Genomic DNA, 23,026 nt, shown 5'->3' with positions numbered 1-23,026 from the left:
GAACTTATGTACAATTTAGGATTTAATATGGTATATAACTGTTTACTTCAGTTGTACCATAATTACATCTAAGTTGGACTAAATATTATGTTATTTGTAGCTTTTGAGATCACCTGGTTCATGCTTAAACCTGATTTTATACTGTTTTAGTTGGAAGAACTTCAGGACCGGGAGAAGCGTCTGACAGATCTCTCGGAGGAGAAAATGAAGAATGAAATCCATCAGAAGAGGTTGAATGAGAAGGTGAAAAAGGAATCAGGCACTGTGAAGAAGCTTCTTAACCATGAGAGGAATCTAAAATTGGATGCCTTCCAGAGAGTGGATGAGCTACAAGCCCAGGTCTGTAGGGCAGTAAGCTGTTCAATACAGCTGTAGCATTTAATTGCTCTTTTATTCGTGATATAGTTAATAACTTTGTAGCAAATATGGATGGATTACAGTGGTGGTAAGTAGAAAGTTTTGATCTAACAGCAGATGCTATCTTAGATATTTTTATACTGTTTTCTACTTTAAATATTTTATATTTCATAGAGGAGAGAGAACAGCTTGCATATTAATGATAGCTCTATGAACAGTCCTTGTTTTTATGGCTTTGTGTCTCCAGTTTTGTGTATTGAAACATCTGAATAGTGTACTCTGCTTTTCTTATAACAAGATATTGCCATGACAACAGCCAAAAACATTAGAATAAAAATAACCTTGTTTATGCTCAAACTTCCAGCATATTTCAATTTGATGGTTCCTCTTTCATGTTTACATCGGACTTCCAGCATATTTCATTTTGATGTTCTTTCATTTTTACATCAGACTTCCAGCATATTTGACTTTCAGCATATTTGGAAGTCTCCATGTTCATTTAGAGGTTCCCACTTTCATGTTCACACTCGGACTTCCAAGATTTTTGAACCTTCATTTTCTTTTGATGTTCCTCTTTCATGTTCATGCTGAGACTTCCAAGATATTTGATAGTCAGAATGTTCATTTTGATGTTCCTTATTTATATTCACTCTTAAATTTCCAAGATATTTGATAGCCTTCCGTGTTCATTTTGATGTTCATTATTTATATTCACTCTTAAATTTCCAAGATATTTGATAGTCTTCCATGTTCATTTCAATGTTCCTCTTTCACATTAACACCCAGACTTGCAGCATATTTGACAGTCTTTCCTGTTCAATTTGATGCACTTCCTTTCATATTCACTCTCTGATGTGTTGCGCATTTGATAATGTCTGTGTTCCTTTTGATGCATTTCCTTTCATATTCACTCTCCAACTTGCAGTGCATTTGATAATATCTGTTCATTTTAATGGAGCTTTTTAAATGTTGTCACAGTTAAATCATCAGTAAAGTGTTTTAAAAGTTCAGTAGTTTACATTTTCTTATAAACCTGAAAAAGTGTTTTAGACAGGCTATAATTATGCTAGTTGTTCAACTCTACATAATCAATAAATAGAACTACTCTTGTTGCAGGTGTATGACTATGAGACAGTCGTCAGTAGATCACAATCTGCCATGACCCTCTCTCCTGCTCCCACATGTAAGTATCTACCACAGCAACATATGAGGCCATGTATTAAATTTGACTATTTAAGACTTTGATAAAGAACTTTATGATGTTACATCACATGAGAAAATCTTGGACTGTTTGAGGAAATGTAGTTTATTTGTAAAAAATTAGACCCTTTATTTTTGTATTTTAATATCTTTCCATTTTATTTTGTAATATTTCATGTTTACATTTATTTTTCCTTACAGTTCATCATCTTTTACATTTTTATAACTTTACTTTTAATTGGCAATATATAACCACAAGTTTTCAGATGCACCCGTAATTCTTCAGCCAATACATATGAATAATACACGGTTTAAAATCAGACCTAATGAAATGTGACTCCTTATTATTTGGTGCTTTATTGTTTTAATGAATTATTATGACATGGCCTAGCTAGAACATACTTCTTTATAAGAGTCTATGATTTATAGGACAGGGTGTTTTGATGACTTCTGTGAAAAGCATTATATATAGGGAGAACTGTAATGTTCACATTGTCCAAGTAATGTCTCATCATTGCTAGCCAACAATATAATTTGTACTCGTATCTGTAACTTGCTTTTTCAGTAAGTTATATTTGGGCCTTATTCTGTTGACTCAGACTTGATCCCAAGAATTACATATCTAATAAAAGTATTACAAACTGGCATAGCATTTAATAATTAATGTCAAATTGTGATAGAAAATCATGTTGTCCATTGAGAAGGTTGACTTTGAAGAAGGATCTACATTATTGTGATTTTAATTGTTTTCTATGGCAATTGTGGACATAGGTTAATGATTTGCCCACGTGTAGAGATTGGAACAGATTGGAACAAATGACAAGTATAAATATGTGATATTTTACTCTGAAATCTTTGGATATATTTAATCTGCAACATGCATGTTAAATACCCTATCACTAGAGTCACATGAATTGCCCCTAAAAATGCCAGGAACCATCTGCACTCAACACCTGCAGACATTTGATGGATCATGGAGTATACTGCATATCTATATACATGTAATTATTTTCATGACACTTGTGTTGCATAAATGCTGTTTATCAAAGTTGCTGTTAGACACAATATCAAGCAGTGATTAACAAAATTACCCTTGGGAAGTACCATATGTTGCTCAGTCACAGTTAGTCTTTAGCAATACATTTGGTTGATCAATCACAGTTGCCCTTTGGCAATACATGTACCATGTTTATATCAGTCACACTCTTTTGCAGTACTATATGTTGCTTAGTCACAGTTACTCTTTAGCAATGTCATGTTTTGATCAATCAGTTACTTTTTGGCATTGTCATGTTTTGATTAGTAACAGTTGTCATTTTGTAATAATATGCTGATTAATCAGTTTACCTTTGGTAATTCTAGTACTTCCTTTGACAGTCCCTTGTTTTAAAAACTAAGTACTTGTACTTACAAAATATAATTTTGTAAAGTACAAGAAAGACAATCTATCAGCAATAACAGATTTTAGAAAATTTAATTATTTTCATCCTTAAGCCAAAAGTCGGTCAAGAGCCCAGTCAGCCACTCAGAAAAGGAGTCAGGCCCCCAGCCGTGGAACCCCTTCTTCAATTGGGGGACTTTGGCCTCCTCCTGTCATGTGGCCAGCCAATAGAGTCCTCACACCCGAGATAGGCAGGATCAACTATGAGGATTCAAAGTTAATACAGAGGCCTAAAACTGTAAGTAGAATTAAAATTCATCAAAAATATAAGCTTGTATAGTCCATCTAATGCAGCACAACAGATGCTATTTTCGTCTCAAACACTGGTACTAGTTCTTTCTTGTAACTCTGAGTACCATACAGTACTGAATTTTATCTTATTGCCTGCAGGTTGGAAGTCGTCTACGAAGTCGCATTGCTGACCAACTTCTTAATGAACTTGACCTTGACCAGCACAGGACCATTGTCCAGCTGGAGGAACTTCAGTTAGACAGCAGCAGGGCCAGGCAAGAGGTCAACTACTGACCATTACTACTGACAACTAATGACCACTCAAGCCAAGCCAGCAGGAGAGCTAGATCAGAAGTCAACTACTGACCTTTCAGCTGAACCAAACGTAACCAAAGTCAACAACACTACTGACTACTCACTCTAACAGAAGTCAATTGCTGACTACTATATCAACTACTGATTACTCACACCAGCTGGAGAACTAGGACATATATCAACTAATGATTACTCACACCACTGGACTAGGTCAGACACTTACTGTCCAGGAATTTAAAACATACAAAAGCATTGATGAGTTCAAAGTAGCTAGAAGCTTGGAACTGACTTCTCTACCTATAGGGCAACCTTTTTAAGCACTTAAATGCTGATAATTGCCCTGTTGTAAGGGCTGTTATGTCCCAACAGTTATGAAGGGAACAGTAATTTCAGTTATAAGCAATATTATTAATGATGGCAATAGTAAATAATAAATCAACAATCACTCATACAGACATCAGAGGTTCTATTACTAAATTTTTTCTTATCATTAGGAACATATTATAGACAGTCCATTGTGGAAAGCCTGGAATTTGCTGTATAAGAACATGTTTTTGATATAGGAAATGTATTTTAATTTATCATTGACTAAAATCACAACATTGTATTATATGTTTTTCAGGTTGTATTTTAAGCAAATGTAATCCGGATTCAATTTACATAGCAGCTTGTTTAATTCTTAAATTCAGCCTCATTCATGCATTGTTTATAGCATATGTAGGTCACAGATTGTCAGATTCTTTGTCAGTTTAGTTTCAAATTTTTAAGATCCATAAGTGGACACCTTGCTTGATCAGATGGATGCATTATAATAACTTTCATTTCTCATTAATTTGTTTGGAGACAGTTTACTTTAATTGATTCTTAGTTTGTATGGAGACATTTTACATTAATTGATCCTTAATTTGTATGGAGACATTTTGCTCTAATTGGTCCTTAGTTTGTATGGAGACATTTTACTTTAATTGGTCCTAAGTTTATATGGAGACATTTTACTTTAATTGATCCTTAATTTGTATGGAGACATTTTGCTCTAATTGGTCCTTAATTTGTATGGAGACATTTTACTTTTAATTAATTGGTCCTAAGTTTGTATGGAGACATTTTACATTAATTGGTCCTTAGTTTGTATGGAGACATTTTACTTTAATTGGTCCTAAGTTTGTATGGAGACATTTTACTTTAATTGGTCCTTAGTTTGTATGGAGACATTTTACTTTTAATTAATTGGTCCTAAGTTTGTATGGAGACATTTTACTTTAATTGGTCCTAAGTTTGTATGGAGACATTTTACTTTAATTGGCCCTAAGTTTGTATGGAGACATTTTACTTTAATTGGTCCTAAGTTTGTATGGAGACATTTTACTTTAATTGGTCCTTAGTTTGTATGGAGACATTTTACTTTAATTGGCCCTTAGTTTGTATGGAGACATTTTACTTTAATTGGTCCTTAGTTTGTATGGAGACATTTTACTTTAATTGGTCCTAAGTTTGTATGGAGACATTTTACTTTTAATTAATTGGTCCTAAGTTTGTATGGAGACATTTTACTTTAATTGGCCCTTAGTTTGTATGGAGACATTTTACTTTAATTGGCCCTAAGTTTGTATGGAGACATTTTACTTCAATTGGCCCTTAGTTTGTATGGAGACATTTTGCTTTAATTGGTCCTAAGTTTGTATGGAGACATTTTACTTTTAATTAATTGGTCCTAAGTTTGTATGGAGACATTTTACTTTAATTGGCCCTTAGTTTGTATGGAGACATTTTACTTTAATTGGTCCTAAGTTTGTATGGAGACATTTTACTTTAATTGGCCCTACATTTGTTTGGAGATGTTTTACTTTAATTGGCCCTATGTTTGTATGGAGACATTTTACTTTAATTGGCCCTTAGTTTGTATGTTGAGGTTTTACTTTAATTGGTCATCAGTTTGTATGGAGACATTTTACTTTAATTGGCCCTATGTTTGTATGGAGACATTTTACTTTAATTGGCCCTACATTTGTTTGGAGATGTTTTACTTTAATTGGTCCTCAGTTTGTATGGAGACATTTTACTTCAATTGGCCCTTAGTTTGTATGTTGAGGTTTTACCTTAATTGGTCCTCAGTTTGTATGGAGACATTTTACTTTAATTGGCCCTATGTTTGTATGGAGACATTTTACTTTAATTGGCCCTTAGTTTGTATGTTGAGGTTTTACTTTAATTGGACCTAAGTTCCTTTGGTTACGTTTTACTTTAATTGGTCTTTAGTTTGTATGGAGACAGTTAATTGGTCCTTAGTTTGTATGGAGACATTTTAATTGCTCTAATGGTATGTAACTGTATTTAAGTTTAGAACAATCAAAAAATAGTGTGGATGAATGACATGAAAGCAAAGGATATACACTACCAGTGTGGATAAAATCTAGTTCAATAATTATTTTCTGGAATATCTATTTAGGATTAGGGTTGTGGTACCAGTATACAATAATATTTCACAAATTCCTTTGACCATCGTATATTTAGCAGTTTAGGTCAATGAAAATTGTACAATATAAAATAATTGGCAGTAGATATGTTCACTTGTATAAGAAGAATGTTGATTCTTTTCCATTCTCATTTAATTTGCCATTAATCAGCCATTGAATGGTGTGGCTAAAATTGGTGTACTATTCACACCTGTGATGAATTTCTTGTAACAGAAGATAACAAGGCCACAGGCCACATTGTTATGGAAACATCTTAGTATGTAATGTATTTATTTCCAAAACATGAGTAAAATTTAGTGTGTACATGATTTAAATGCAGTAAATTAAATATGATCGCATATACTTCAATAGAGGTTTGATTTTCCAAATGTTTATTTTATTTCCCTCAAATGTTTAGATTGTGTACAGACCTGATTACTGGAACTACTAATTACTCTGTAATTTTTATATCTTACTTCAAAGTCAGATAACCAACATTTCATTGAAGCCTATATTATGTTTAAATGAAATTGTCTAGGGTTGTTCCATTAAAAAAATACATGGGACCCAGGGAAGGCACTTTTAAATTGGGGTACTCACCCATAGATGCAATTTAAAATTTCTTATCATTTTAATATGAACTCTGTGAAATCAAAGTACCCTGGCATATTTTTTTTTTAAAAGGCCTTCCTTTATGATGTATGTTTAAATGGAACAGCCCTAAAGCTATATTTTTAAAAAAAATAAAAGATTATTCTGTGACTTAATTTATCTTCATGGGTATCAGTTTTCATAGTTTAATTTAGAAAATAAAGGAATGACATTTGTAATAGGACTTAAATTCACAGATTGGTAAAGTGGCCTTCTTGTTTATATAGAAGGATTCTTTGGTGCCTTCAATTTGGGGTTTCTGGAAAACATGAAATCCTCCAGAATTGGTACCCATTAAACAGAAAAGAATTCACAGAGTTGTTTTCTGGAGCTGGCTGATGAATTTCATCAAAATGAAACTTGTATGGTTTTCTTTATCACAGTAACCCCTATTATTCAGAACTTAATTTGTATTGTAATGTAATTGAACATTATCAGCAATACAGCCATTTTCATCCTTTCAATATTGTTGCATTTGTAAATGTAGCACTTGTTGAAGATCTTCCATGTTTTTATTTGATATACACCCATCATGAGGTGAAGTATATCATACTGTGATGCTGTCCATATTTTTCCTAATTTATTTTCATACAATAACTCATTTCTCTTCCATCAACCATTATCATTCTTTGTAAGTAGCCTTTATTTGCAGTTTTTGGCTCAAAAAGGTCAAAGTTAAAGGTCACAGCAACTGAAACAAGAAAAACTGTTTCTTCACAAAAACTTGACTTGTATACCAGATACCTTGCTGAAATTTTGCAGCTGGTTTGCATTTGAGATAAGAAAGAAACCAGTTGATTTGTGGTCAAAAGATCAAAGGTCAAGGGCTCAGTGATTCTAAGAAAGACATTTTTTATACAATATCTTAAGTTCTTTATCACCCACTTTGAACAAACTTTGTGGGAGGCTTGAATTTGAGACAAGGGAACACCTGTTTGTTTAAAAGGTCGAAGGTCAACATTGCAGGTACTAAAAGGAAAACAATTTCCACAAAAGTACTTAAGATCTGCATGCATTGATTAAATGTTCACAGATTCTTTGTGTTTGAGATGTAAAATATACCTATTGATTTAAGGGTTAAAGGTCAGGGTCAGAGCAAGATCTAGAAGGAAAATGGTTTCCACAAAATAACTCAAATCCTATCCCACAAACCATGATCAAACTTTGTGGATGGATCTGTTTGAGACAAGAAGACTTTGTGGTGAATGGGACAGAGATCAAAATCACTGTGACTGAAAAATGAAAATGGTTCCTGCACAAAAGTTTCAGTTCTTGATCATGTACCTTCACCTAAGTTTGTGGATGGCTTTTACTTAGCACAAGAAAGAAGCCCATTGATATTGTGGTCAAATGGTCATTTGTCATAGTTACTGCCAATCAAAGAAGAAAAATGGCATGTGGATAATAACTTTAATTCTAGATTGCATACCCTGACAAAAGTTTGGGGAGTACATGTACTTAGGGGCAATCCATATAGTACATATGCAAAAATCTGGCAAAGCTCAAACCCTCCCCCATCCCTGTGCACATGCATACATTTTTACACCCCCCCACCTACATATGTATGCTTGATGCCCCCCCCCCCCATTAAATAGAATGGTTTATATTTAATCCATGCAGAAATTATCAAGGATTAATAATATTAATGTGTTAATAAAACAGATAGTCCACCGACATTGAATGTCTGGCTGCATCAAAGAAATATGCTTCTTAACTTTAAAAGGTTCATCTAGTGTCCGCTAAAATTCAAACACTGACTGAACCCAGTTGAACAGGTTACATATACAAATTATTATCAAGGTTTCACACACACACACCCATTTCCTATGCATATTTACATTATCAGTAGATCCCCCCATACGCAAGCGTACACATTTGGGTTAACTCCCCCTCCATGCATACGTACTAAATAGTCAGCCCCTTAAGATAAGTAAAAGGCCTACTGATTTGGGGGTGGGAAAAAATCTCAATGGGCTAAGTGATTGCATAATAGCTATTGTTGTAGAGTAGGTTCCATGACAAACTTTGTTAATCATTCACACTTTAAAATAAGAAAGAATTCTTTAGATTTTGAGTCTAAAAGTCAAAGGTTAAGTTCATAGTAATTCTATTAAAAAAATGGTTTCTACACTTTGTTTAAAGACCACATGCCTAGAGCAAAGGTCAAGGTCACTGAGATCTTTTAATCAATAATCTCCAGTCAGTGAAGCTCTACTTCTATGTGCTACATAGAGGACTATTAAACGAGGTGGGGATCATTTAATATAATGTCCATCACACTCTAGTTCCTTTTTATGTTTGTGATTTATTAATAAGCAGTTTTAGAAAACTCAGTATTAATAGTAGAACTAGTCTTTCTTATGAAATGGAAGACGTGTGTCGTTTGAAATTGTTCCCTGCAAACATTACAAGCAAAGTTTAGAGTTATGTAATCATTTATTTGATAGCAGCATGTATACTTTTCCTTTTTATTTTCAACTGATGCTTTGCCCATAATGATATGAAATTGTTTTCTTATGCACATAAAACCTAACATAGCATTTTATAATGAAACATAATATTCATTATATTTATAGATCATTGTTGTACCCAAAAACTGTAAACAATTTTTTTTAGAACGTACAAAAAATGTATACTGTTGTAGAGTGTGAGTGAAACTAATCTGTGACTGCAGACAGTGATGGGCTTGATTCTCCAACAGTCACAAACTGCATACTTTAATATCTACATTGAAATAATTATTACAAGTAGATCAATACTATGGTTAGGTTATTGGAATATCATTTCCATGTGATTTACAATTTATTTACGATGATAAAAATTTCATTCTTACATTTTCCTCTTACAAAAATGAACAAGTAAAAGGACACATGTAAAGACAATACATACATGCAGAATGCCCTAATTTGTTGAAAATAAAAAAATCTCTGAATATCTGAGATTTGAAAATTTACCACTTTATTATTCATTCATCAATAAGTTCAGTCCAGATTAATTACAAACAGTTTTCAAACTTCCATTGTTAAAGGCAGAACCATAATTTGGGCTGTAAAGTACAACACACCAAAATCTGACATTGTGTCCATGCCATTAATATTTTTCACATTTCAGTGTAAATTCAGCATTTTCTATTCGATTCTTTTTTAAAACAGAAGCCGTTAGCAATTCAGAATTGAATTGCCCATATCTCAGGATTACTTTTCCTTTGAGACCTATAAGATACATTTATGTGGTTCAAGAGAAGCTCAACAAGGTGTGTGTCTCATCAAGTTAGTGTGTAGCTCAGATTTCTTTGAATAAAGTCAAATTGTACAATTATTCTAAAAGAAGTCATTCAACCTTTGAAATTATTTTTTTATTGTCCAATTATATGATGAAGATAAGGATGATTGATTCTTCAAATTATATATGATTGTTAATAAAATCGCTCTTGAAACCTCAGTCTTTCTATGGGTGCTTTTGATTTATTGGTTGTTTAAATGTTAGTCAGTACTGTTAACCATTTCCTCTACAGTAAAGTTGCCACCAGCATTCCTGCCAAGGTATGGTGGTGATTTGTAGATATGATTGCTTCTACACATGAGTTCGTAGTGGAATGAAAGTGGATGGGGATAAGACCACGACCATGAAGCATGGGGTTTTGATAAATCATGTCAATTATACTGTATAACAAGATTTTCATACTGACTGTCATGTTGGCCATACTGGATATCAGCGTGACACTATTTCCATTTAGAATCAACTAGACATAATAAGAAATATCAATATGACCAGCTATATAGGACAAGTAATGATAACAATTTTCAAGATGGTCCTTGTGGTGGCCATATTGGAAGTCAGATTGGTACTATTTTCATTTATGATTAAGCAAAAATCATTAGAAGTATTTCAGAAAACCCTATGCAGACATAATCATTCATTCATTAGAAGTGGTGATAAAATGATTTTCAAGATGGCTACTGTGGAAGCCATATTGAATGTCTGAGCAGCACCATTTTTATTTTGGACCAACTAGATATCATAAGTTCTTTAGTAAACTACATGTTGAAATGATTATCCATTCAGGATGAATGGTTATAACAAGATTTACAAGATAGCTGATGTGTCAATATTGGATGTGAAAGCAGCACCATTTTCATGTAGGTACAACAGAAGCATTCTTTCAGTGAAAATTCCATGTCGACCTGACTTACTATCCATTCAGTAAGAGTTATGATGGCATGATTTTAAAGAAGGTTACTGTGGCAAGTACCATTTTCATTTAGGACCACCTGGACATCATAAGAAGTCTTGACTTTCTGTTGAGGAGAAGTAGCAAGGTATTTTTAGATGGCTATCATGGCAGTCATATTGGACATCAGATCAGCACTGTTTTCATTTCAGACTAACTAGATATCATAAAAAGTCATTCATCAAAGACCCAATGCTCATTTGACCATCTGTTCAGGAGGAGTAGCAAGTTACAGCCATAGTGGATGCCCAAGCACTATCATTTTCATTTTAGACCAACAAGACCATGAGAATAGTTTTGGAGTAGCCGTGATAACAAACTTATGCCAGCAAACTGATAGGCACTGACAGAAAACAAACTTGTGTCAGCGAACTGATTGGTACTGACATAAATTTGTGTCAGCGAATGGATGGGCATTGACAGATAACAAACTTGTGTCAGCGAATGGATGGACACTGACAGATCACAAACTTGTGCCAGCAAACGGATGCATACTGACAGATGATGGACCATCCCATAAGCTGTCCTGGTCTATGATCAGCAGAGCTAATAAACTTGTGTCATCATTGTCTTTGGTTCTATAATAAGTGTGAGTTGCACATACAAATGATGTGGTCTTGCATTGATTGGCTGAGCTTCGTACCTCTTTAATCTAGTTGTGTTCTACATAAGCCTGCTTAATTGCATTGTTCAACTGTTAAGTTTAAATTTTGTGAACCAATGAGTTTTGTTATTCTAAGTTGCAGTAATGTTAACCTCTGATCCCAAAATCAATTGATAACTTTTTCACATTGATTGCAAACTGTCCATAAAGTATGGTCAAGGTACACAGTCTAGAACTAAGTTGTTGTACAGAAACCATTTTACGTTAATTTGAGTCACAAGATTTTGGTCTTTTGACCTCAAAGAGACTATATTAATATTGATACTATACTAATATAGGTATTACACTAATATCAGTGCTTTACTGATATAAGTAAAATCAGATATAAGAAGTTTGGAAATAGTTGTATTTCTACAGTAGTACTTAAGACTGCTTAGCTGCATTGGTCAACTGGATACGTTTTACTTTTATGAACCAATGAGTTTTGTTATTCTGAGTTACAATGATCTTGACCTCTTTCCTTTTGACCCCAAAATCAATTGGTGTCCATTTCACATCATTTGCAAATTGTCCAAAAGATGGGTCAAGCTAAATAGTCTAAAACTAAGTTATTGTGCATAAACCATTTATCTTAGACACAAAGACACAGTGATCACATTCAAGAGTGCTCTTAAAACTCACTTATTTCAACAGCAAGAACAAACTTAAAGACCTAATAATGTTTCATACCTTAAATATTTTCAGCATGTCTTTTAAGTTTTCTAATTTCATGGCATTTGTTTTTGTAACCATGTCATTATAAATGTTTTTTATGTTATAGGTGCTGTCTAATGTTGTAAAGCGCTTAGAGCTTCTAAAGATTAGGTGTTATACAAAGTCCTCATCATCATTATTATTATTATTATTATGTTAGTTTGAGTCACAAGACTTTGATCTTTTGACCTCAAAGAGAAAGGTATCCACAAAGATGTAATGGTACATGGTCTGGAACTAAAGTTATTGTGTGTAGACAGCTTTTCTACAGTCACAGTATTACATGGACTTTAACCTTTAATGTTTTAACCTCTTAAGCAGTAAGTTTAATTTTAAATTGTAGGTGCAAGCCATCAATAAAATTTGGTCAGTGTGGTCAGCAAATTACAGTGTATCCACAAAATTGAGTCGAGTTTAAGCAAAATGTATGTTCTTGTGCAGAAACTAAACAGAATGGTTGACTTTATATATGCATGTAGAGCACTGTAACATGATACACATACTGTGCGTAATCCAGTGGCATGTGAAATTCTCATTCCACATTCATGCTGAAATCATAAAATTATGTAAGAATGCTATTATAAAAATAGTTCAGATTTCAGTATAGAGGAGGAGAAAGTTCTAGGTTGTTGGCAAATGGCTGAAGGTTACTTGGAACCAAAGAAGAAAGACTCAAGGTCAACTGAGTAATTCAGGACAACCATCTCACTGTTGAGCATTGAAGGGAAGATCTTCTCTATCCTCTCAAGATGGATGACAGCATTTATGACAGATATACAGACACTTCTGTCCAAATGGATGGAATTCCATGATTTCTGGCTGTGTTGAACATACCAGCATCCTGACCCAGCTGTTGCATGAAGCTAGAGTAAACCAGAAAGACCTAACAGTCATGTGACTTGACCTAATAAGCCAATGCGTATGTTTTAATACCTTATCAACTGATCGAGAGCTCTGCATCACTACCAAGTCCCTATCAACCAATGTGGGTATGTGAGAAAGCTTGCCAATAACTTCTTGTGCATCGGTGGTTCTTTCCAGTGTTTTCCGGGGTTCTTCCTCAACCATTAATACTGGCCGCCATGTATAGCCTATCATGTGCTGAAAATAGGTGTTAAAACCTACAACAACAACATCTAAGTCCCTATCAATGCCGTCAAGTTGATCAGAAGCTACTTCAACAATATACACTTAAGATTCTCATTACTAACAAGTTCACAAATACAGGGCTAAACTGGAAAAGGGCATTGTAACTGGGTGTACTATCTCAGTAATTTTGTTTGTGATAGGAATGAACCTCATTATGAAAGCTGCTGAAAGAGAGTCCAGAGGTCTCAAAACAAACTCTGGCATTTGTCTCCCTTCCAATGGATTCTTTATGGATGATGAAATTATAACAACAGACTTATATCTTTGCTAGATGGATTCTTAGATGAGATATTTGGAAGGGCATGAATGATGTTTAAACCAAAGAAGTCCAGGTGTTTGGAGGTAAAAGAAGGGCATGACACAAAACAGTTTACACTGATGATACAATGTGAAAACATACAATCCCCATCACATGCCTTGGAAAATGGTCTGACTCAGCCCTGACAGGAATAATTTAGGTACACTCAGGCATCAGGCGGAAAAGTTCTGTTGAAGATAGACAAATCAGGACTTCCAGGGAAGTTTAAGACCTGAATCTACCAGAATGGCTTCTTGCGAGGCTTATATGGCCACTGATGGTTAATGAGATCCATACCAGTACAGCAGAGGAGTTAACACAGGTGACCAACAGGCATTTTTATAGATGGCTTGGTGTTCCTTCAACACTTGCCAGTATCTCATTATATGACAGAACCAATTAACTACAGCTGCCCCTGATCTCTTGTTTTCACTTTTTTTTGTTACTGTTTTTTAGAGCCTAAACACGTAACATAAGAGTGGCAATATTCAATTTTTAATCCAAGACAGTTTACTGTGGATAGAATTAATTGTAGTCTTGGTCACACACACAAAAATATGATACTGACCTCTCTTGAATGTAATCGACGTTGAGGCGCCAGCTCACAAAAGTGAAGGCATTGGTAATTGTGTATCCTCAGGAATTATTTATAATTGTTCACATACAAATCCATGGTGAGGAACAGTTGAATCTACTCCATAGATTGCAGTTTGCAGGTTTACCCGTTGTTCTTACCATGCTGGAAATTGTATGCATCATCACATTCCAAACAGGTTCAGTTGTTCTTTTTTACCACCTTCAAGCTCACTACGTTCATATAAATAGCTTACAGTCACATTACCTAGTGCTGGTTGTTTTTGACAAGTCCTGTTGTTGTATTGGTATATGTTGTGGTTTTTTTTTGTATTTACTTTGGTAGGTTTCATAGAAATTGCACGAGTAATTTCATATTTTTTTGCAGCTATTAAGTTGGTAGTCTTTAACCCATTCACGAGATCTCTTGTCTTTCTGAACTTTCTTCAGTGATATTTCTTGCGCATACTGATATCCAAATAACCTCGTAGCAAGTGTTTGATTAAATCGCTCAACCATTTCCTGATCGCGATGAATTGAGATATGTCCTTGTCTGATTTTTACGTTATGTGCTTTCATCAGAGATGATACTGCACCAAGAAATTCCTTGACAGGATCAATCTTCAGCAACTGTGGCCATCGTAGACCACCATGTTGGTAAATTCGTTCAAACTTCAGTTGCTGTTTTAGTTGATAGTGGTTCTGCTTCTTTATACCTACTTGCAACGTCAACGACAGTCAACGTGTATTTGTGTAACGAACCGAAGGCAGTATTTTGCAGAATCAGAGCATGTGGGCCGGACGTCTTACTTACTAGGAGTTACATAATTTTGGATCTCTAAATTGGCTTCAAAGGTATTTAATCCTTGTGCAAGCGGGGCTTCTGTCGAAGGGCATATTCGGGCCGGATACCCCATAGCGCACCAAGATGGTGTGAAGAAACCTGGACCTAGGCGGAAAGAGCATCGAACGGTAGGCGTGTCGACTAATCAGGGATGAGAGAAGCTAGATCTTCCACTGGGAGGGGCTAATACTTTAGGCGGGAAATGCTTCATTCTTATTCGTAAACGCGTACAGACCAGTCAGTGAGCTGCTAATTCTCGGGGGAGAGAGACGTATTGTCTAGTAAAGCAGGAAGCTTATGCTGAGGGGGGAATTTTAGCTAAAAGCCACTCCGAGACTTAACTCATAAAAAGAAGGAATTGAACTGGGTAAACAAGCTTCTCAAAGGTAAGACGGTATCTTGGCTGAGTTTTTTGCTTGATTTGAGTAGATAGTTGAATATATTAGAATATTGTATCCTCACGTATAGTTGCATTTATTAGAATATTTAATCGCATCATATTGTTAAATTTATTAAATAATTGAATTATGACATGTACTAGATTGAGCACTATGCGAAATTAGACTGAGATGGATTTTTGTGCATATGTATTTATATGTATAATTCTGTAATTCTTAGGACGCATGCAATAGGAATGATTACATAATAACGATGGGTAGATACAGTGTGAGTGTGTTACAAAAATTCATTGAGTAATGATATTCGTGCGTAGAGTGCAAGGCATGAATCCGATAACTGGAAAATTATATGTACATAGGGCCTGGTAAAATTGTTCGCCCGTTAGTCTGATGGAAGGTCCGTGAGAGATTGGTTAATTTCAAAGAGTATAGTAGGGAGACAAAGGTGTACGTCCCTTATTCCCTTATATTTCTTCAGGAAGCTCCCAGGATGACGTGAGAGTCAGTGCTGAGATAGTCCAGGGTGTAGGAAGTGACGGCACCGAGAGAATAAGAAGGAAGTCGTGGAGACTTCCAGTGTGTACACAAGAGGCACAGTGTATAGAAGGAGGAAGAGGAAGGAAGGGGGAAAGAAGAGAAATTAGATGAGTACTTGGGAAAACTCACTGAACAGAGACTATCTCACAATAGGACAGTAATTTCTATATGACGAAGTAAAGAGTAAAGGGCATTGGTCAACCCGGCCATTATTGGATTATGTTATTTTGAACTGAAGATTTATGTCCATGCAATTCTTGCATTCGTATATTTGATAAAATTTTTATTTATTCAACCTTGAGTTGTTATATGTATTTAGAGAGTCTGAACTGATGACTAGGGGCTCGTGAGTTATTAAATTTTAATACACACCTTCTGCATTATTATTTATAATACCGTAGGGGATCAGTATTATTTATAATACAGTAACGGGGTTGTGGCAATTTGTATGTGCGTGATTGAGGTCTACCAGTTTTAAAGGTATCGTGTTGTAAAAACAAAATATCTGCTTGATGAACTTCACTGAGAGTGCTGATATCAAAATGTGCGTACTGAATTGTTATAGGTGGTGGTAATTCAATCTGCAATTTTGCCTGTCGTGCGAACCAATTTGCAACAACAGAACGTGTGGTATATGCTTCATCAGCAAGTTTACTAATCGCTGCTCTACCTCTCTAATATCCTATTTTGCTATCATAAATTGATTCAATAATAATATTAATAATAATAATAATAATATTAATAATAATAATAACAATAATAATAATAATCGGTTGATTAATTACCAGCACCTACAACTAGTTTACCTTTCATCGCGGATCTTACCAAAAAATTAGCAAGCGATTGTCTGGGAGATTTATTTTTTTACAAACTGTAACGTGTCTAACAACGTCACGTGTGCAATATGTCGTTGTTGCAGATCTTGATTTTTATACGCGACATCATGAACGTGGCACGCTATATCAATCGCATTTATTGGATATTCCCAAGGTTTTGGTTGATTTCGTTCGTCAAGTCGGATGTCAAGTCGGGTTCCAGGACCACATCTATTATATCCAGGAAGCAGCAGAGAGGGTGAACAGACCATAGAATTCCGACAAAACAAATAAAACAAACAAATAAAATCATCTCGTAGAAAGGTCCAGAATTTTACAAATTAACGTTTCCTTGAGATGTTTTATTTCTGTAATGGCCGATTATACTAATAAAACCTTAATTCGAAATAGTAGCTGAAAAATAAAGTACTCTACGTGTTTATTTATTCTTGTTTATTTTTTTGACGACCAACGTTGGTAGGTACCCTCTCTGCTGCTATTAATTTATGGAAATTTACCACCATACCAAGTTTGATGAATATTTCTCAACGCGTTCTCGCTGTTGTTTTTCCTCATCTGTTTCATCTTTATTTGTTCTATGTTTCAAGTAATATTCAAGTTCTGATGGTGGTTTTTCGATTTTTGGATTTATGTTCTTTCTTTTTCTGTAATAGTTCATCAAACTTCTGTATCGATCTCCACCGCAATTTTTGCAAATCTGATATAATCCTCTAACACCGTTGTTACAACCAACACAACTTCGTGGACCAGCATGAGGATTTTTCTTTATAAGATAATTATGTTTCTTACAATATTCTCCACGGCATTTTTTATCACATTTGTTAGTGGTTCCTTGACGCAGCCACGCACAGTTGAATGATATCTTTTTAATTAAATTTACCCAAATATTTTATCAAGACCCACACGATATCTTGTTCTTGGATCATGCAAATTTATTGTTATAAATCCGTGAGGAGTAGCTTGCGCTCGTGAGAAGAAATTTTTGAAATTAATTATATCCAGGTCACCACCACACCAAGTTTGATGAATATTTCTAAGATGGTGTGTGTCCACGCCATTAAACACAACTAAAATGTTGCAGTTGTCTCTGATCACCTTCGGAATTTGTGTATATCGTTGAGTAACATAGATCACGTCTGTATTTTTATGTCTTCCTCGGGAAAATATTCTGGCTGGATTTGATTGTTTATCTAGCATCACATCGTCGTATACAACTAAATTATTAATAAATCCGTCTATGGAATCTACGGACGGTGCTTCATCAATATCGGTTATAAACTCTATAACATTATTACCCTCATGCAGTAATCGCGCGTTTTCATTGAAATCTTTAAGTACATCATAACATCGTTGATCATCAGCGTATGGTGCTACTAAATACAATTTATCCCATTTCAACCATCTCATTATCAGATTAAGTAATAACTGCGTCTTACCCGATCCAGATGGTCCTATGATAATCATTCTGATGGAATTTGGTAACGCAGGGTGGTGTTTAACTGGCTCTCGTTTTCTTGTTGCTGAGAAATCAATTATATCCATATATATATTATGTCATGAATTTATATTGCTTACGTTGTAGAGTTAAAACTCCAACTACTGATTTAGCTACGGTTACAACAAAAAATAAAAAATAGCATATGGTGGAAAATGTTCTGTACGCGGAAGAAAGAAATTTTCGTTTTTACCTAATAAGCGCAGTGGTGATATTGCTAATTTGATGTCAAAGTTTCCAGGTGCTCCATGGGCTAAATACAGTGGAGAAAAACATCTACCAGGATATAATTATTGCGGTCCTGGTACCAGACTTGATATCAGGCTCGATAATCAAGATCAACCAAAACCAGGCGAGGAACCAATAAACGCTATTTATCGAGCTTGTCATGCTCATGATGTAGCTTATAAAAGTCAAAATCTACAATATAGACATATTGCAGATGTGAAATTAATTCATGCATTAAATTCCATAAAAAATAAAAATATTAGAGAATCATTAGCTAATTGGTTAGTAAGATCCTCGATGAAAGGTAAATTAGCGATTGGGGCTGGTAATTAATAATGGAATCGATTTATTATTCACCAAGAGGATACTGGAGGGGCAAAGCAGCAATTGGCAAACTTGCTGATGCAGCAGCGGTTAAACATTCTACTGCTAAAACGTGGTTATCCAAACAAGCAATATGGCAAATTTATCTACCACCACCGAAACGAATTCAGTACGCGTATTTCGATGTCAGTGTTCCTAATGAAGTTCATCAAGCTGATATTCTGTTTTTACCGCATGATACTGTGCGTAGAAAAACATACAAATACGCGTTAACCGTAGTTGATGTTGCACGTAGATATAAAGAAGCAGAGCCGCTATCAGCGAAAACATCATCTGAAGTAGCCGATGCGTTTGAACGAATTTATCAACGAGGTGGTCTGCGATGGCCACAGCTACTACAGGTTGATCCTGGTAAGGAATTTCTTGGTCCAGTATCATCGTTGATGAAACAACATAATACCAAAATACGACGAGGTCATACCGCAATTCACCGTGATCAAGCAATTGTTGAGCGATTTAATCGAACACTCGCTGAGCGGTTATTTGGATATCAATACGCCAGGGAATTTATTCAGGATAAAAGATCTCGCGAGTGGGTTGCAAGATTACCAAGCGTGATAGCTGCATTAAATAATGAGATTACACGAACAACCAACATGAAACCCATTAATGCAATTACAAAAAAAAATATACCAACACAACGAAAAGATGTTGAAAAACAAAAAATATTGGGTGATGTTACAGTCAGATATTTATATGAGCCTGGTGAACCTGAAGGTGGTAAAGCGAGAGCGACTGATCCTATTTGGAGTGTTACCACACACAAAATATCCACCGTGACAAGATCCTCAGGTAGACCTGCAATCTACAGATTAGATTCGGCTGCTCCTCAACGTGGATTTACACGTGAACAACTACAAATAATTCCCGAGGATACACAACTACCACCGCGATCACTTAACTAGCACTAGCGCCTCTACGTCGATTACACTCAAGACAGGTCAACATGGTATTTTCTCGTGTATGACCGCGACTATTATCTTTTCTATCTACGGTAAATTGTCTTGAATCATTACTCGAATACCGCCATAACATTATACAATTACAACTGGCATAATGATTATTCTGCTGCTGTTTTAACTCAATAATAAATTCAACATCAAGATCAAAGTCGCGTTTATTTTTTTTATCAGATTGTTTGTATCCGATTAATTTTTTTCTTATTATATCATCATCGATGATGTTAAATTTATCAACGATTTCAGGAATTATAATTCTACGTAATTGAGATATTTTTCTGACCCTCGATACCGCTAAATAAACTAAATTTGACCACTCGATACGATCGTCTACAATCCAGACTCGTGTGTCAGAAATAGTTAATCCCTGAGACGAGTGGATCGTCATAGCGTATCCCAACACCTATGGAGATTTGTCAGCGTGTAATGCATCTTCGACCACTCTGATATCAACAGCGACAATATCATTTAATACGAGATTCTGTTTTTCAGTCTGTCCTGGAATATCAACATTAATATTCTGTTTTCGTGTATCTGATGGTCTATAACACAACGGAACGGGTAATTCTGAATATTTTTCTTTATGCAGCTGAAATAACTGTTGTTGTAAATCGTCTCTGATTATTTTTCTACTTGCTACGATCAAATCGGTGGGTCTCCATAAATTTAAAAAATCACTCATTGAGGTCTCTGAGATCACTCCACGTATTATTTCACACTGAATTTTGTTTGATTGTAATCTGATTAATTTTTTAAACTCCTTCAAATTTGCATCAAGAGCTCTATGATCATCATCTATTTCCTCGTAATAATCAACGAGATTTTTTAACCAATCATGTGGAGATGGTCCAACAAAAGGCGGCGGTTGACCGTGATCGCCACACATTATTATAGCGGTATTTTTCGTCAACAACCAATCAAGAAACGTTTTTAATGTATCCAATGACACCGTACATATCTCGTCCCAAATAATTATTTTAGGTATATATTTTTCTCCCATTCGTTCAGGAGTCCATGTATCCCCGCGCCACCGAAAGAAACTATGATACGTACACGATTGTACTTGCCGCTGTTTCATCTCACGTGCAAGTCTATGTGTGGGTGTCAGCACGATAATATCTGAATTTCTAAAAACATTAATTGCTTGAGTCGTTTTGCCGCATCCACCAGGTCCATTAAGATATACTGTCTTATATCTGGTTATTGGATCACTCAATGATGGCGCTTTCGACATTTCTGATATTTTATTACCCTTACGATAAAAATCTCTCATTGGAACATCTGCTGATTCTGTATAATTGTGTAATAGTTCCTTTTTTATTCTCCACGAACCCCATCGTTCATCATTACTTGTAAATTTCATAACAGATTCTAAAAATTTACTTGAAATATAAAACGAATCTGTTGCGACTCTGACTGTGGTCTCAGGAAATCTATTAATCATCGATAATAAATTTATGGAAACATAAGCCAACATGGAAGATCTTAGATGAGTATACTGTGGGGAGACGTCATTTATGTAACTAACGATCGTACCCAATTTTGTTCCGTCGGATAAATAAACACTTTCTCGATTTACAAATATATTTCTTGCTGTTGTATCAGCGATTATAAAATCGTACTCGGCATCATCTAAAATTAATCGTGCGTGATGTCTTTTATAATCATATGCACCACCTTGAGTAAATTTACCTATACTTTTTCTACCGAGATCTTTTGAGGTTTTGAGAATTTTAGGAATATCATCTTCGGAAACATCCTTAAACTCGCTAATAACTTCAGAATCTGACATGGGCAACCAAACTTTGGTCTGTGCACGATATGATATAATCGCCTCACTGACCACCAACGATGTCAGTATCGCACAATCTAGCATATATCGTAATAAAACTATAGGTGCCCAACGTTTTTCACAAAAATGTCTACCAAACCAAACATAACAAATCTTGTGAAGATTTTCGATAAACTCGAATGATTCAATACAGGCGAATCCAGTCAGATCAAAATCAGGTAATGGTCCATTAATTGCCACTCGCGTCATCTCGTTTGTTGGGTGACCAAATCTTTTAAAGTATACAGAACAATCTCCGTATCCTAGAAAACTTCCCGGATAACATGCAACCATATCAACCGAAATAACATCATTGTAATTGTATTTGGTATTCCATAATCCGCCGTGTCCGTATTCGACGCAACTTGCGCGTACGTCCTCGAGTAAATCAAATCGTGTTGGTTTCCATGAATTGTTTTCTCTCGCGAAATGAGCCGCAACAGATGGAACGGTAAAACAATTAGTTAGTAATTTGTCAGTATTTTCCGCGTGCTTGCACTCTAAAAACATCTCCGCAAGATTTTTCATCTCGTCATGGAGGGATTCTGTTCGATATATTTCACCATTTGGTCTAACAAACTGATCAAATTCACCTTCCTCATTACTTTTAAATAACCAAACCGATACAGGATCGTTTTTACTTATTTCATTAATAAAATCAAACATACCTCCCCCAGAATTATCTGGGGGGTAAAATCTAACAGTTCGATCACGTGGAAATAATGTTACTGCGCTAGTCCATGCATGCGCGTTATGATCAATAATATTTATTGGAGCTCCTTTCGATTTATATTTAGATTCGTACAGTACCTCTCCCGTTATTGTCGCTACGGTTATTGGAAATTTTAATAGTTTTCCTAGTTCAGCAACATCTTTTATTGTAGCACCGGTATCCTTAACTGAATCAGCCCACGAGTTTATTTTTTCACGCCTTAAATCAGTTAATCCATTTCCACGCATCGCGTTTGTAAAGTGTTCTATTACTCGTTCGGCTACACAATTTAACCTTGAAAATTTCATCGGCGCTAGTTTATCAACGTTGGGATTTTTATTTATCTCATAGATTCCATAAATAACCGCTGTTACAGGATACGCTCGCTCATAATACGGTTTGTCAATACCCGTCAGTAGACCCGGTCTGGAATTTTTACTTAATATGACAGTTTTATTATTGCCAAGGACAGGATCATATTTGTCACGGATAATCCAACTACCTGTTTCTGTTAATACAATAAATTTTACTCTGAAGAAATATTTT

General features: G+C 35.1%; 1 protein-coding gene across 3 annotated transcripts in view; it reads left to right on the top strand.

The window, feature by feature from the left end:
* Positions 1-16,439, top strand: part of LOC149788455 (uncharacterized) — a 123,231-nt gene extending 106,792 nt beyond the window's left edge. For 2 of the 3 annotated variants that reach the window (XM_089974439.1, XM_089974438.1), the window contains exons 49-52: positions 151-339; positions 1,474-1,540; positions 3,052-3,236; positions 3,389-10,089. In XM_089974439.1, the coding sequence (XP_089830565.1) occupies positions 151-339; positions 1,474-1,540; positions 3,052-3,236; positions 3,389-3,523 (576 nt within the window). In that variant the 3' untranslated portion in view covers positions 3,524-10,089. Of the gene's footprint in view, positions 1-150; positions 340-1,473; positions 1,541-3,051; positions 3,237-3,388; positions 10,090-15,976 lie in introns of those variants that run through there. The other variant, XM_089974440.1, reaches the window with a different exon arrangement.
* Positions 16,440-23,026: the final 6,587 nt, after the last annotated feature.

This window comes from Sinohyriopsis cumingii, chromosome 11, assembly GCF_028554795.1.
Source record: "Sinohyriopsis cumingii isolate HCF-2022 chromosome 11, ASM2855479v2, whole genome shotgun sequence".
In the NCBI taxonomy this organism is placed as follows: Eukaryota; Metazoa; Mollusca; class Bivalvia; order Unionida; family Unionidae; genus Sinohyriopsis; species Sinohyriopsis cumingii.
This window is presented reverse-complemented; position numbering and strand designations above follow the sequence as displayed.